This window comes from Ornithodoros turicata, unplaced genomic scaffold (genome assembly GCF_037126465.1).
Source record: "Ornithodoros turicata isolate Travis unplaced genomic scaffold, ASM3712646v1 ctg00000969.1, whole genome shotgun sequence".
Classification (NCBI taxonomy): domain Eukaryota; kingdom Metazoa; phylum Arthropoda; class Arachnida; order Ixodida; family Argasidae; genus Ornithodoros; species Ornithodoros turicata.
Window position 1 is genome coordinate 153065 of NW_026999432.1, and position 15811 is coordinate 168875.

At 47.8% G+C, this 15811-nt stretch overlaps 1 protein-coding gene across 1 annotated transcript in view; it reads left to right on the forward strand.

Moving 5' to 3' along the window:
* Positions 1–5094: 5094 nt before the first annotated feature.
* The window catches only part of LOC135376012 (uncharacterized), a 225637-nt gene continuing 214920 nt past the window's right edge, over positions 5095–15811 (forward strand). Inside the window, exon 1 of the mRNA XM_064608629.1 lies at positions 5095–5172. Coding sequence (XP_064464699.1) covers positions 5130–5172 — 43 coding nt within the window. The 5' untranslated portion in view covers positions 5095–5129. The remainder of the gene's footprint in view (positions 5173–15811) is intronic.

Here is a 15811-nt window from a genome sequence, read left to right on the forward strand (position 1 = left end):
CGTTGGCTGGAGACAGTGAAGAGAGCACACGCTGCCGCAAACAGTGTCGACGAGGGTGTCTCGTGCAGCCGGAGCGCAGAAGAATGTAAGCGGAAAACTCGCACGTACAGCGCGTATCACGGTATATTTGTGTGTGTGTGTGGGGGGGGGGGGGGTTCGTGAATTTGTTCTCATCGCTTCCCGGGGTCCGTCACCGCCAAAAGTTTGGGAAACGCTGACTTAACAGATACGGAAGTTACAAGGAACATACATATTTGGAAGACAGACTCTGTTTTTCGTTCGTTCATCAGTCTTGCTCAAGAAATTGTTCACTGTAGCAATGGTACACAATGTCACGAAAGGAGTGCTCATCTATCGTTCCGCAAGACTCATTAAAAAGGATGACTCTCAGGATGATGCATGGTTCATGAGTTCAATATGTTGTGTTGAAACACAACACAACATATTGAACTCATGAACCATGCATCATCCTGGGAGCTACAAATCATCCTAAATACAGGCGCTGAATTATTTTAAATGCGATAGACGAGCTGTGCGAAGAGGTACCTCCAGTTAGGATCTTGGGTACTTGAAGCCTGTGGCATTTTCTGTGGGAAAGGCTTGCCAGACCCCCTTCATTGCACAGGCTGGGATGACCATGCTCTTGTTTTTCCAGAGCTTGTGCCATACTCACCTTGCAAACTGGCGATACGCAGTGTATCTGCATCGTCTACACAGATGTACATAAAATATAGTTTAGGCAAATAGGTAACCAGTTACAGTACAGTGTGTGTGTAGTGTCATTGCTACATGTACCTGAGAGCAACTGCAGTTTACCTGCCCACACCCTGTACGTTACTACACATGCTGTGTTCTTTTAGAAACCAACATTGTTTTACTTTTCACTGAATCGACAATCAAGAACACTCAATATCGCTAAAAACCTACGCTAAAACCTTATGCACAGGGCAATACATAAAAACGTGACTCAGGACACAGCACACTGACAATTACAAATATGCCTATATTGGTTTTCTCCAGTTCAGAGTTGTGTACTGTATACTCTTTCTATGTGCTGCGCCCTGTACTGGAGTTTTTAACGACTTTAATGCAGGACCAAACCAGTTTTGGGCGCCCGAATTTTAACATCGTTCGACAAGGACACATGTGACTTACTTGTGAATATAGTCGCTCATAGGTTCGCGCTGCCCACGGAGTTCAATATGCGACCTTCAGGACAGTCATATTGAAGCATAGAAGTTGGAAATCTTCGTGGGTTGTAATGCACTCATACTGCAGTCATTCGGCAGTGTTTTCTAGCTCCTTGCAGCACAAGCATTCGATCTCCTTCGGCATTATGACACACCAGCCACACCGGCACCATGAACAGCAAGTGCGCACTAAATATCAGAACACGAAATTTCAGAGAACGTTTACATGTTCGATCACAGTGTGCGTTAAAAAGCTCATCGCTTACCTGTCTGTCGAAGACAGGCGACTCATGCTGTTTGCTTCATCTGTGACCGATGTTCGCAGAGCTCTACCTTCGTCTCGCATTTGCGGCATCGGCGACGTTTCGAAAGCCTACCGAGCTGTTCAGCACGCAGAATTTTCTTCTCGATCGCAGAAAGGTCAGAAAGAAGTTCCGGGCTCGAAGTCTCCGCATTTCTTCCTTCGACGTCCATATTGAAGATCGCTTTCCGGACGGATGCCGGCGCTCTCACAAACTCACTGACAACAGAACTTCTGGTCCGGGCGCCCAATGAAACGTGGACCTCGTGCTTTCGTCACGCACACGGAAATTAGCGTATGACCACTAGAGTCACTAAATAAGCGTAGCTTATTTAGTGACTCTAATGCCCACTACAAAGAGGCTAGATTTTGACCCCGATTGCGCAAGTTGAGGAGGAAAAGCGAAGCCGGTTTTCAGCTCCCTGTTTGGCAAACTTTGCCGCCGCGCACAGCCAAAATATTTCGCGTGTGGCTTGGAGGCATATTATACCTTCGTAATAGATGCAAACGAAATATTTGTCGAACTTCTGGGCAGAGTCCGTTTAACGCCTCCTCTCACACCTCCACACGCCGACAAATGAAATCACCCAATAGCTGATGACGAAACACAGGCCTTCTGTGGCTAGCAGTGGCTGCTCATACGGCTAATAGCGGCTCGTCTCTATATAGCTACGGCCGCCGAAAGCACGATCGTGATTGTTGGGCTCTTGATTGTTACGTGACCTGGCTCAAGTGTTCAGGCTTTTGTCTCTTGGTGTCTCTTGTCTTTTCGTGTTGCAGAACTGCGTGCGGAGAGAATAGAGAAAAGACGGTGTTGAGGAAGCGCCAGAGATGGGAACAGAACAGGGTTTAATAACAGATGATTAGAACTACTGTACAATGAGTGAAGGCGTGCGCGAGCACCCCCTTCTTCCTTTTCCTTAACACTCCGGCCCGCGACTTGATGAGGTGGTCTCGACTTTGTACTGACGATCGATGATGAACGACACGTGCAGGGACACCCGACAGTGAGCCTGGCGTCTAGGTCGTAACAAGATTGTTAGCGTCCACGATCGACGCCGGTGCTGGTGCGTGTATAGTCTCGCTGCGGGGTTCCTTCTCTCCGCCAGGGTCCCATGTGGCTGTTACGTGCTCTCTGTTTTTCCCCGCCGTGTCGTCCGATCCGGTGACGTCATTTCTGATGTCCTTGTTGCCAGCAGCCACGGGTGGAACAACCACGTGCTGACACCCCGATAATGCTCCGTCTTCCTGACGTGCATGCTCGACTGCTGATTTCTGTAGTTCCGCAGCTTCGCTATTTCCCAGTCTGTGAGGCCCATATGTAGTGAGACTCCGTTCCGGCTTCTTATCCAACGTACTCTGATCGTCGTTGGCCTTTGCTGGCACATACATGGCTGATACAATTCCGTGCACTGTATTTCCTGTGATCTTTCCTGTCAACTCTGGCGTATCGTACGATCGGCTCTTTGGTGATGCATGCGGCGCTGCCCGTGTCTCCCGAGAATGTCCAAACTTATCGTCGTGCTTCACAACCTGCCTTTGTTCCATTGCTTCTTCCTGTACTGTGTCCAGAGGGGTGGGAAGCAAGCGACGAACAACAGCTTCCAACACAGGTTGTGCTGACGCGCCTGTGACCTTATTGTCTCTACCCTGTACGGTCTCTGTTGCAGAAGCCCCGGAAGGTTTATCATCAGCCACCGTATGTATGACAGTGCTACCTGCTTCAATGGTTAGAGGAACGGTACCATGCGAAGTTGAGCTGCTACGTGTTTCGAAAGTCCAGCTGTTGCTCCATGTTGCCTCCTCCAGTATACGTTGCAGCGCTTCCGTAGTACTATGGCTCTCCCTAGTCCAGCGCTGCGTCTCAACAAGCGACGCCGTCAGTGCAAGCTCCTTCCTCTGTTCAACATCTGTAAGTGACCTCTCACTGTGAAGCACGTCTTCAGGTGGAGAAAGTGTGTTCTCAGCATCTGCAAATAGAGTAACTGGTGATTTCTCCGTCGTCGTCTCCGCAGCCAACCTGTCCTCTGCTGGGCTGATGCGTCCTGGTGCACGTTCCTCGTCAAGTCCAGTTAATGGAAGTCCCTGCAGAGGTACACCTGATGACGTTGCTGTCAGACCTATTGTTGCTTGCGGAGCGTCTACCGGTGCTTCAGGTTCTGTGATTTGACCCTTAAGTTCTGAGTCAAGTGTGACAACTGATGGCAGCGTGTCCGGATTCCCATACTTGTCCTCCAGCACCTTGACCGCTGTGGCGTACGTGGTATCGGTGAGCTGAAGACCCTTTATGAACGTTGCGGCCTCCCCGATGAGCACAGTTACCAAGTACGACATGTTCTCTGCGATGGTCAAGCACCTATTGCTGTGGACTAGTGCCTCGAACCGGCTCCAAAATTCTCGCCATGATTCGTGGCGGCCATCAAACCTGAGTAGTGAAGCGTAACCCTGTAGCCCCCAAATCCGATTGGCCGCTGTCGATCCCGAAGTCGCCGTTCTGGACGTCACTCCCGCATGGTGGGCGAGTTTCTTCTTCAAAAGGCAAATGACTTGAAATATGCGGTCTTGCCATTCCAACGCTGCATCTAACTCCGTTTCTGCTTCTTGAACTGTAAACAGAGTATTTAGTCTGCTCTCGATGTCCGCAAGGCTCGTGGAGAACGTCCTAATCCTTTGTAACAGCACCTCACAGTGACTGACGTGGTCCGAACTGTTGTGTGATTCTGCAATGACTTGTTCGACCTCGCTGAGTATCGCAGTCAACCTCCGACGGGTGCAGGTTCTCTTCACGAGAAGCAACTTCTGTTCCATCATATCTCTGGCCTGAAGTGGTCCTCCTGATTCTTTTCCTGGGCGAAGAACCTCCCGCGGGCTCAGGCCGGGTTTCGGCACCATTTGTTGAGGAAGCGCCAGAGATGGGAACAGAACAGGGTTTAATGAACAGATGATTAGAACTACTGTACAATGAGTGAAGGCGTGCGCGAGCACCCCCTTCTTCCTTTTCCTTAACAGACGGAATTCTGCCGACTTCACACGATGTTTTCGTGTTGTCAGTTCCAATTTGCTTTCTGCGAGTGCTTTTTGTAAATTTGGTTGCGCAGCGTCAATACACCGCACACCAAAAATATTTTTCGTGATGCTCCTGATGTTTCCAGTACTTCAGTGCTTGATGAATGAAACATGGTTCCGAACAACGATAAATGACACGTCATGCTCATTGCATAGTACACAGAGGCTACCTGACCTTTTTGTATGTGTTAATTTATTTTCCATCTTACTAAAATGTAAAAAAGAAAGCAAATCTCTCAACACCGTTATACGCGTTTAAGCGTTAATACCGTGAAAGCGTGGAACAGATTTCAGAATGCTTCCGCACTTCAAATCGCATAGAGGATGTACATGTCAGTTCTCCTATATGCAAGCTGCACTATTATTCCTGCGTGTGCGCATTAAGATGTCGGAGTTCGAGCGGATGTCGGCGGGTAAAGGTTATCACACAGACGAACGCCACGTGCCTCTTTGTCATGCATCACTGAAAATGAAGTGTGAATGTTTCTCGTCAAACTAAGAAGTGTCATTTTGGAAGTGAACGTCATATGACGAGGAGAGTGAAAACACAGGTTCTTGTTGAGTGCAAAGAGATGGCTTACCTTATTCACCTGTTAATCACCATCGTTGTCTTAGGTAAGCCGTACTGAACGCTTAACATTCATGTGTAGCGCATAAACATGTTTAGTACACCGACCATGCAGGGAATAACGAAATAATACTTATCGTGCTCCCAAGGAAGGTAGACATAGAGTACATCGTCTCCAGTTCTCCCTGTAACATAACAAAAAAGGCTTTAATTTCAAGGCTGTTAGAAAAAAGGCTTTAGAAAAAGGGTTTATGTGTAGCGCATAAACATGTTTAGTACGCGGACCATGGAGGGAATAACGGAATAATACCTATCGTGTTCCCAAGGAAGGTAGACCTAGAGTACATCGTTTCCAGTTCTCCCTAGAACGCAAAGGAACAAACACAGTGCGCCCAACAGTATCGGTCCTCGGGGCAGTATCCTTTGCAGTGTTGTTACCGGGAACAGTTTTTCTCCGAGTAAAACACGTAGCTATTCGCTCTCAGTATTCAGCTAACTGTTCCTCTCTGATTTATCTAGTTCTTTTTCCCAATCGAACCTGTTATCACTGGCACCGTTGCTCACCGTTTGAACCTGAAAGAAAAAAGTACAGCACAGCTACGATTGTGTAACGCAAATCTCAGTGGTAGCCGTTGCGTGCGGATGTTAACAGTCTTATTGCTGATACGTGCGCAGCTACTTTTGAGTGACGAGTGCTGCCTTGTGATCTGTGAAGTGAGTGATGATATGTAGAACTAGGATTAGCGGGACAAACATATTATTAAAATCGGGACAAAACTGGGACAGGAAACGCTGAAAGAACCGGACACTTTCTGGGACAACGTACCCATCTTTGGGTATGTCAAAACTCAACCGGTCAAAACCGAAAGCGAGAGTGAGTTTTGTGACACAGCCACAGTGATTTTCCGAGACCTTCTCGTTGACTACTGCCGCTGTAAAAGGCGAAAAAAAAAGACACTTGATATCCTATTCACACACTGTATTGTTGCGTAACAGTACAGTGTGTAAATAAGAGATAATTATCCAGTGCTCCTGTACATCGTCATAGTCGTTTGTCCAGAAGTGCGCACCTCCATCGAGTTTTCTGTTCATATTTTAAGTACCCGGTTTGGAAAGACAGCATATTTATTGCTCTTGTGTGTTAAAGTGGAGCCTTTAAGTAGTGACACACACCGTCACACGTCACCTGCACATACTGTCCAGCTCCACATTAAGTGTACGCCGGTTCTTTTTTGTGCATATTTGTATTTAATTGTGTATTAGTGTATTTTGTGGTATCTACCGTAATTTCTTTTCGGTGTAGCCCTCTATGATGTGGTCCAAGGTCAGTGCGGCCAACGTCTCCATTCGAGTTTGGGACCCCTGGTCTAAGGTGTGAGACTAGTCTGTAGGAATTACGTTCAGATAGTAAGAAATGTGTGTGAGTATGGATGACTAGCACTTCAGTTTTGATAGCGCCTTTTCACTGAAGACCCACTGAACTACAGTATACGATTTTTATTTTAAACCAGTAACTATGCTTATTAATTGAGAAAATAAATTTTCCGAGTTCAGCGAGAGTATTTGAGCAGCATTAGGCGTAAGTTGGCCACATTGGAGAGAAGTGTACGGACAACACTTCTTCAAGGAAAAACCATGAGCTTAAGAAACGTTTGGTCCGCTTCTCGAGAAGCACCTTCGTCCTGTCATGGTCCCTGCAAGTCAACTACAACTGTTACATGATTCAGAGGTAGCCCCCATGCCTGTGCCGGGTATTCTTAACGCTCACCGCAGCGCATCGGAATGTGGACGAACGTGTGAGAGGAGAAGGGTGTACCTCACTGTTGGATCCATTGGAGAATTGTCGCATGTGCCTATCTAATACTTGAGAACACCGTATATGTGATCCCCCACCTCACTCAATATATTTGACTCGGTTATTGTGCTCGGCAGACATAGTTGGGCACACGTCGTGTGCTGCCTACGCTGACACCACAGGATTACTTCCTCAGCCTATCACGCAAGACACACAGTTCCTCACACCAGCTACCGGTGTACTTTCATTCACAAACTGTGGTGTCTTTCGTGAATGCCTTACAACATCTGTGCAGAGTGGAGTCCCCCCTCCCCCACCAAAAAAAAAAAAAAAACGCTATCAAAATATATTAGGTGCGACACCCGATACTATAGTCAGATCCAGAAGGGTAACTGAACTCGACCATCACTGAGGAATGAACCACCTGAGGGCATTGTATTACCGAGGAGAAAGACCAGCCTTTCGCGCTTGCGAAGTTACAGACCTCATCGTATGCCGGCGGATGAAAGCGGAACTTAAGACGGTGTGGAGAGGACGAAGAAGCCCGGTGCTCCGGCACCACGTGAATAAAGGTTCGAGCTCAGTGGTCCAAGTGCACCATATACCATACATAAGGCAGTTGAGGTGGCCTTAGAAGTCGGCCCAGGACGCACATTCCCCCAGGGCGTCAGTCGTGACGTTGCCCACATACGTGAGGCCGACAACGGCAAGCCCTATCACCACCACCACCACCACCAGTTGAGGCGCAAAGTGTTTGCGCCTCAACCGCCTTACGTCTTGTCTGTCCATACTGGTTACCCGAACGTTTCGCCCGGCTCCACCTCATGCAGGAAGCTGACGGTGCACAACCTCCCCTACCAGTGTTCAGTCCGCGGCCGCGGCGTCGGCCGCACACTTTCCGATACGCTTGCCACTGTTCATACGCACGCGGCCAGATATATGGTTTCAGCAGGCCGGATCACAGTCCGCTTTGGGCTGCATCACTTCGTCAGTTGCAAAGTTTCACCACGTTTTATCTCTGCTGCCGAACGACGTCCACCTTCCGTTCCGGTTGTTCTGACCGGTTGTGAGTTCCGGTTGTTCTGACCGCTTCCTCCGCTGAAGACCCATTTAGCACTCTTAACACCGCTGTGACCCGACGAGCTCATATCCACGGAAGCCATGGGGACTGAAAGCCTTCTCACCTCCTTCGGCAAATGCAAGAAGTCCTTGGCAACGCCCCTTTTGACCAGAAGCTTTCCCAAAAGCTCTTCCTGTCCAAGCTTCCTCCTGCAGGCCAGTTAGCCCTCTCTGTCACGGACGGCGCGGGCATGTCGGCATTGTCAATCTGCGAGGACAAGAACATAGAGTTCTATGCAGACGCCGGCTGGTCTATCAATCTGCCCCTGCAGACAATCGCGACCCTCACATCCCACAAAGAAGCTCCACCATGCATGCTAAGCAGGCTTGCACGCCGCCGTCGGATACTTTCCACCTCGTAAGCCTGCGTACCGAGATGCGCCGCATAGACGACATGTTGGAGTGTTTCGTTTCCCGTTACTGGGCCTCTTCTCTTCGCTCGGACGAACACCGCTGTGAAAACTGATTTCCGACCGCGCTACCATCTCGGAACGCCATCTCTGTTGCGTTTGCCCGCCGAGCGCGTCGCTGTGAATCGCCCTGTGTTTGGCAGGGGAAACGTCACAGGTGATTACTAGTGGCGACCACCAATCTCGAGTCCACCAGTCATCACAGTCGCCTCATCTTCATCAAAAGCTGCTGTGGTAAACAAAATTTTCGCGTCGACACCGGAGCGGCGGTTAATGTTCTCCCCGCTATTCTGCAAGACACACGACGTACAGCTCTGGACAAAAGGTTACGGAACCCGGCAATGGCGTATTTCTTCATCGGAGTGGCCTCCTGCTACCTATCAGGAAGATATCGAATAAGAAACGGGTGACCGGCTATTCTATCCAACTCTCAGTATGTCTGTCCGCTCCTGTTCGCTGCTAGAGTGTCGCTGCGATGGAGAAAGCGCCACCCCGGTGTTCCGTAAACTTTTGTCCCAAGTTGTACCTCGCTTATACCAGGTGTTTCAGTTGAATCCCCGGGCTAAATAATTCGCGAACGGTGCACCAATCGACGAACTTTGTTTCAGTGTTCTTTCAGTGGACACGTTTTAGAGAAAAATCTTCCCCCGAATCGGGTCAATTGTTGCAGTAATTAATTGGTTTCAGTTTACATATTTTTGTCGCGGCTGGTCAAAAGCGCGATCTTCCACTTCCTTATCCGCCAATGAATTATGTCCTACCAGCAATGAATTATGTCCATCTGCGCTTCACCGCAACCAGCCACGACAAAATATCTAAACCAAAAGCAATTAATTACAGCAACATATGACCCGTTTCGGTGGCTGATTTTTCTCTAGTTGGTGTCCACTGAAGGTCCCAAGAGGGCTGTACCCATTTTAATGCAAACAGCGCACTGCTTTAGGAGTGATGTTTTTACGAAACTGATTTTAATTTTCATTTAAATAATGAACGTCTCCTTCTGATTCTCACGGTGTGGAGCTTGTAGGCGACATCGGACAGAAAAAATAACGTTCGCAAATTTTTAGCCCGGGGATTTATTTGAAACATCCGTTATCCTAACGGCAGTAAACGGCACTCGAATCCCTATATACTACCGCCGTTCATTGGCTTTCAATTTTGGTTTTTGCCAGGATTCCCACTTGGTGTTCCTAGTCGCCGAGACAAGGCATTGCATACTCGGCAATGGTTTCTTCAGTCAAAACAACATCCTGATACACGTAGCAGGAGAGCGCCTGTTTGATCGCCTCACGGGCCTTACTGTCAATGGCGTTTCCACACGTGTGGCACCTTCTGGTGTGGCGAACCCACGGCCACCTGACAATAGTTTCACCGCAGTTCTGCTTCACTTCCCGTCTGTCACTGCACCGTGCGGCCGGACTCGGCCTGTCAAACAACCCCTCGTTCACCCACAGTCACACACGGCCAACCCGTTTCCCCCAAAACAAGCCGCCTGAGTCCGGAAACACTAGCAATAGCACGCAACGAGTTCGTTCAGATGCTCGCTGTTGGTATCGTTCGGCCATCCTGCAGTACCTGGGCATCGCCTCTTCATATTGTCCCCAAGAAGACCGGTGACTGGAGGCCATGCGGCAACCACCGCGTGTTAAATCTTGCAACCACTCCTGATCCCTATTCTCTTCTGAACATCTCGGACTTTACTGCACTCCTCTCCAGAGCAACCATCTTCACCAAAATCGATTTAATGAGCGTTTTGTTTCAATGTCTGTCCGACCACGGATTGATGGTCAACGCTCACATGTGTGAGTTTGAGGTTTCCGCCTTGGAATTTGTCGGTCATCGGGTTGACGCCCAGGGCATCACTCTTCTCTCGAGCAAGCTCGAGCAAGGTTGACAAGAAAATTAGCTTTCCCTTGCCCGCATCAGTGGCCGAGCTCCGCCGTTTCCTATGCATGGTGAACTTTTATCGCCCTTTCGTCCTCCACTGTGCGGTCATTCTTCGACCGCTTGAAAATCTCTTCAAGCAGCCCAAGCCAACAACGTGTCGTGGTCCCCGGATACCGGATACAAACGCCTTCCAGGAAGCGAAACAGGCTCTGGCATCAGCAACAACTTTGAGCCTCCCTGTCAACGACGCCTCCACCTCTCTCATGATCAATGCGTCGTGTCATGCTGTAGGCGCCGTTCTCCAACAGCACTTAGCAGGTCACTGGTAACCTATGGCCTTTTATTCAAATAAGTTGTCACGATCAGAAGAGAGATATAGTGCTCTCGGCCGCGAACTCCCTCCCGCCTTCATGGCTGTCAAGCACTTCAGGTATCATGTTGAGGACAAGTCCTTCGTCATTTTCACGGACAACAAGCCTCTCGTCTCCGCTTTTAACTCTGGCAGCTCTCGCTGCTCTCCCTACTAAATTCTACACCTCCCTTATGTGGCTGAGGTCAACGCAAGCCTCGAACACATCAAAGGAGTCGACAACATACCTCCTGATATGCTCAGTCGGATATCCACGCGCCCTACATCAAGCAGCCGACGTCATCGGCCTACGTCAAGCCGCCGACCGTGATGTGCAACGTATCCAGGATGACAAGCCATTGAATGGGATGGTCCTATTCAATGGCTCGTCACTAGTGCGGCAGCAAATACGTTTTCCCGGAGTTCAAGGCCTTGTGTAGTGCGACACTTCAAGAGGCACAGAACAACCTTTTTTACCAGCGTGTTTGCGGCGTCCAGTGTTCTCGGCCCTTCATCACCTCTCGCACACCGGAATCAAAGCGACACAACGTCTTATCTCGGCGCGCTATGTTTGGCCGTCTATAAACACGGATGTACGTTACTGGGCCAATACTTGCCTTTTTTGCCAACGTGCCAAGGTGCACAGGCACACTGTTTCGCATCTATGCTCGTTCCCGCTGCCGAACTGCCGCTAAGACCACATCCATCTTGACATCGTTGGCCCATTACCTCCATCAAACAGTAACCGCTGCATGCTAACGTGCATCGAATCGACTAATACACCCGATAGCTCGAGGTCTTTCCCATACAAGATTGGACGACACCGTCAGCCCATACCCCAGATCTCCTACAAGACTACCCAAGCGCGTATCCTCTGGCGACCCCGCTGTTTCTGAGGGGAAGGCTACTGTAGTGAGGAGGAGGAAGTCCGGTCCTCCGCCACCACGTGAGTACGATTCGAGCTCAGTGCTCGAAGTGTTTGCGCCTCAACTGCCTCACATCTCGTCTGTCCATAAGGGCGTAACAGCTCTCCGTCCCCATGTATATTCTATGGAGTGCGATATATGATACATCTCGAAAACTAATCGACGTATATTAACGCTGACAGTCTTATTGGAAAGAGGAAGCCGTGATCGGTTGGTTCTGAGGTCCAGAACTACGAGGTTTGCTTTATTTTATTGATGATGGTCTTGTAAAGATGATAAAAATTCATTGCTTTCGTGGCCTCCCTTTCAAGACGTATTTTTCTATTCCTACTTCGAGCAGGGACGAACCGTTGGTCAGAACCGACTAAAAATGTTTCAGGAAACCATAGATACCAAAATGACGTAACTACGATTTTCATCTTTCACGCAAAACCGTAAAAATTAAGATCCTCTACTCTGCCACTAAACGCTGTGTGAACCATGTCGCCACCTGGTGTTGCATAGTGAAAGCTGCACTTGGCAGTATCGCCGAATGCGCGATGCGCAGGTGCGCACTACCTAGAGGTGGCTGGTTCCTCTATCATCTCTCTCCCTCCCCTTTACTTTCATGGCCCACTGACTTACGGCATGGCCTTGGACTCCAGTACAAAAGGTTGCCCAGCTGCTCGGAAAGGGATTGTCCTCTGAGCCTGCATAGTCGTGGCCCGTGTAATGTAAAAAGAAAGCACACTGAGACCAACAACCCTCCTCTTTTTTTCTCTCTGTGCGCATGGTGCGCGTAAAGAGAAGTGAGACGAATTTATAAGCTTCACATGAAACGTCAATTTGTCCGATTATGCTGCTTCAATTTTTCGCCTACTCAGTCAGCTGTTTGAACTGTTTCATAAGCCTAACGAGAATCTGTCGTATTTCGTGTTAGTCCAAGCCGGGCTTTACAGCGATTCCAGTAACGTTCAACAGGACGGTCCTGTAATGTTCGTAATGCTGAAATGCTTAGAAATGCTGCCCTCACCTCCCACAATAATAGTTCGCCGTTTCTTTTCGATAAGAGTGCACGCCTCAATCTGTTCCAACCTTATTAAGTTTTCGGGAGGACCTCGACATCCCCGATTGCGAAATCCCCGATCTCGAAATTCACGGGGTGTAGGAAAAAATGTCCCAGGAAGAAAAATAATGGTCCCAGAAAAAAATGCTGCCTGGTTATATGGACGGTAACTAGTCCCGCAGGTGCCTGTGCTGCCAAAAATACAGAGACACTAGTTGCAGATAGCCGATGAAGCAGATCACAGCCGACCGAGTGTTATCATTTGCTCTCCAGATTTGTTGAAATTCCTTTTAGTGAGCAACATAAAAACGATGTAATTCGTTGCCCTAGTCCGCTAGTGATATCTTTCGCTGGATGCTAGTAGTTTTCTTGGTAGATTAGTAGTAGCTTTTCTGTGTCGATGTTTATGGACAAAAAAAGCCGTACACCCATTTCGTTATTGTTTTATGCCCTTACAACTTCGCTTCTGCTGTAGATAATCTTCGTCGACATCCAAAGTATGAAAGAACAACTGCAAAATCTATGTCTGACCTACAATAGGGAAATACGATATAGCATCACCGCCCAGTGAACATATCTATTTCGTTGGTACGAATACAGAAGGTAATGCGCCATTTTGCTCACTATTCTGTAGTGCTTTCTTTTATAAAAAGGACGCAGGTACCATTTTACCAACATATCTCCCAGGAATACCTAGAAGGTAGCAGAGTCATGGAGAACCACCCCTGGTTAATCACCGCCTGTCATAGTCAAGATTTAGTTGATGTGGAGAATCGCTTCCTAATCTTACCGCGTCGTCTGTACTCCGCTAAATTAATATAGAGCGAGAGTGGAACAGAAAGAATAGACACAATCCGCACAGTACAAGTGGTGCAGCGAAGGTAACCGCTTTTGTGTTCCTCATTCAATGGCTTGCAGCTCTTATTTCTATGAACCACGAGGTGTTTATTTTCATCATCGTTATGGATTAGGAAGCCGATGCATCTCCAACGCCGTCTATGTGTCTTGGAACATATTGGTGACGCAGGTAGTCCTGACGCTTCAGGCGCATAGAAATCTCTCACCCATAAGATTTCTATGTTCATGCCTGCCTGCAAGTGTCTGACCTCTCGCCTCACTCTCTTCGCTGGTGGATTTCCTAGATGTATTGGAGGCAACTTTAGAAAGCTGAAAAAAGAAGTTCAGCTAACATAAAAATGTATATGGGAGCCATAAATGTGAAATAAAATCACAAAATATAAAAACGCGAAATAAAATCGCGATATAAGTGGAAAGCCAGTGAGCGATTGTCCGCACCCCCTTCTTGTCTAGTGTACTGTGATGGACCCTGTGAAACCAAGGCGTCGCTCAATATAAACTACTGAAATTTCAGCGCAATAACAACAACTACTGTATGAATCAATCAATGGGATGAGGCGATTCACCGCAACAATTGCGGTACCCAAGCTCAGTGCATGTGGATTAATATACAGGATGCCTCAGAAAACGTGTCATTGAATTCTAATAAAAAACCTATGCCACCTAAAATCATGCGGTCAACGGCATTTGTTCTTACTATGTTTTGCCACCTCCTGATGGGCATGTCATGTAACCTAACGTTAATTATGTAATTATTTGCGGAGTGAAGTATGAAATTTGCCAAGTAAACGTCACTTCTTTAACCCCCAACATGAAGAGCGTGTCGAATTTGCTCAAATTCATGGTAATTGACAGAAATATTTCAGGATCTATCCTATCGGGAAAAATAGCCGAACATCATGCGTCTCGGGGCACTTGAGTACAACGCGCGAGCGCAATCGCTGTCAGTCCGACGAAAGGAGGTTGGAAACCCAGCCCGCAGAGTGATAGTAGAAAAAGTGGGAGAGGGAAAGTATTGTCCCAGTCGAAGTCGGACGCGATAAGGTCTGTGTTATCTGTTTCTACCAAGCCGGTGTGAGCTGGATTTCCAACCTACTTTTGTCGGACGGACAATGATTTCGCTGAACAATTCGTAGCGCGCTATCCTCTGCCAGCTCGGTTGAGCATGATTTCCCGCTGTTTTTTCTGATACGATAGCTCCTCAATATCCCTGTCAATCATCATTAATTTGAGTAAATTGGGCATGCTCTTCACATTGGTGGGGTGAAAAAGTTACTTTTCCTTGTCAAATTTCCGAGTTCAGTTGGCAAAAATTTTCATAATTGAACTTAGGTTACATAACATACACATCCGGATGTGGCAGTAACCTAGTAAGAACAAATGTCGTTGACCACATTATCCTATGTGGCGTAGTTTTTCTATTAAAATTCAATTATACGTTTTTCGGGACACCCTGTACGTGTGGGATGACGATGGAAAAGATGAGGCATACACCCTCGCGCACACACATGACACAAGCAAATGAGATATCACACACGCGGGTGCGTCGTAACTGATGGGGATAGTACATCCGCTCGGCCACCGTAGAGGTAGTGCTGTGAAGATCACATCTCCACATTCATGCAAAAGTTCTGAGGTCAGAAGAGTTCAAGCAGGTTAGTAGACGTCAAGAACAGATAGAATAATCAGCGCGTTATGAAACGGAATTTGGGCTCCGGAACCTTCTCGCGCGTCAAGTTCCTTTCATGTTATCTTGTCCATCTATATATCAAGATAGAGTTCAAGGATCTTTACGAGATTCCGACTCTTTCTTTCTTTCTTCTTGAAGTGTTCAGGCTGCATGTAATGCATTTATTTAGGTTGATTGAGTGGATGGACTGGGTAAACTCTATGAGAATTAAAGTATTTTACACTAACGTCCCGGTTCCGCAAGTACACTTACGTATCTCAAAATGTTATTTTGGTATGAATAAAAGATGTAGTATGAAGGCAAATTGCTGCCTAATTATGGCTGTATTCCAGGGTTTGGGGTGGGAACGGACGCAGGAAAAAATACCTTTTTGCCAGTTTTTTTTCAGAACCCAGTGTAACACATTGTAAACGTGGTGTCCTTGCATTCCCTAGAGCCTACTGTACAGTTGCTAATACAGCTAGGTGACAGCTTCCGAAAAACCGGCCTCTCGAGCGAGCTTTGATTATATGAAATAACTTCTCCGTGATCATTCCCTCAGTTGGCAATAAACCTCTACCCGAGAGATGTCATCATGACGTTGGTAGACACACCGAAACCAAAACAG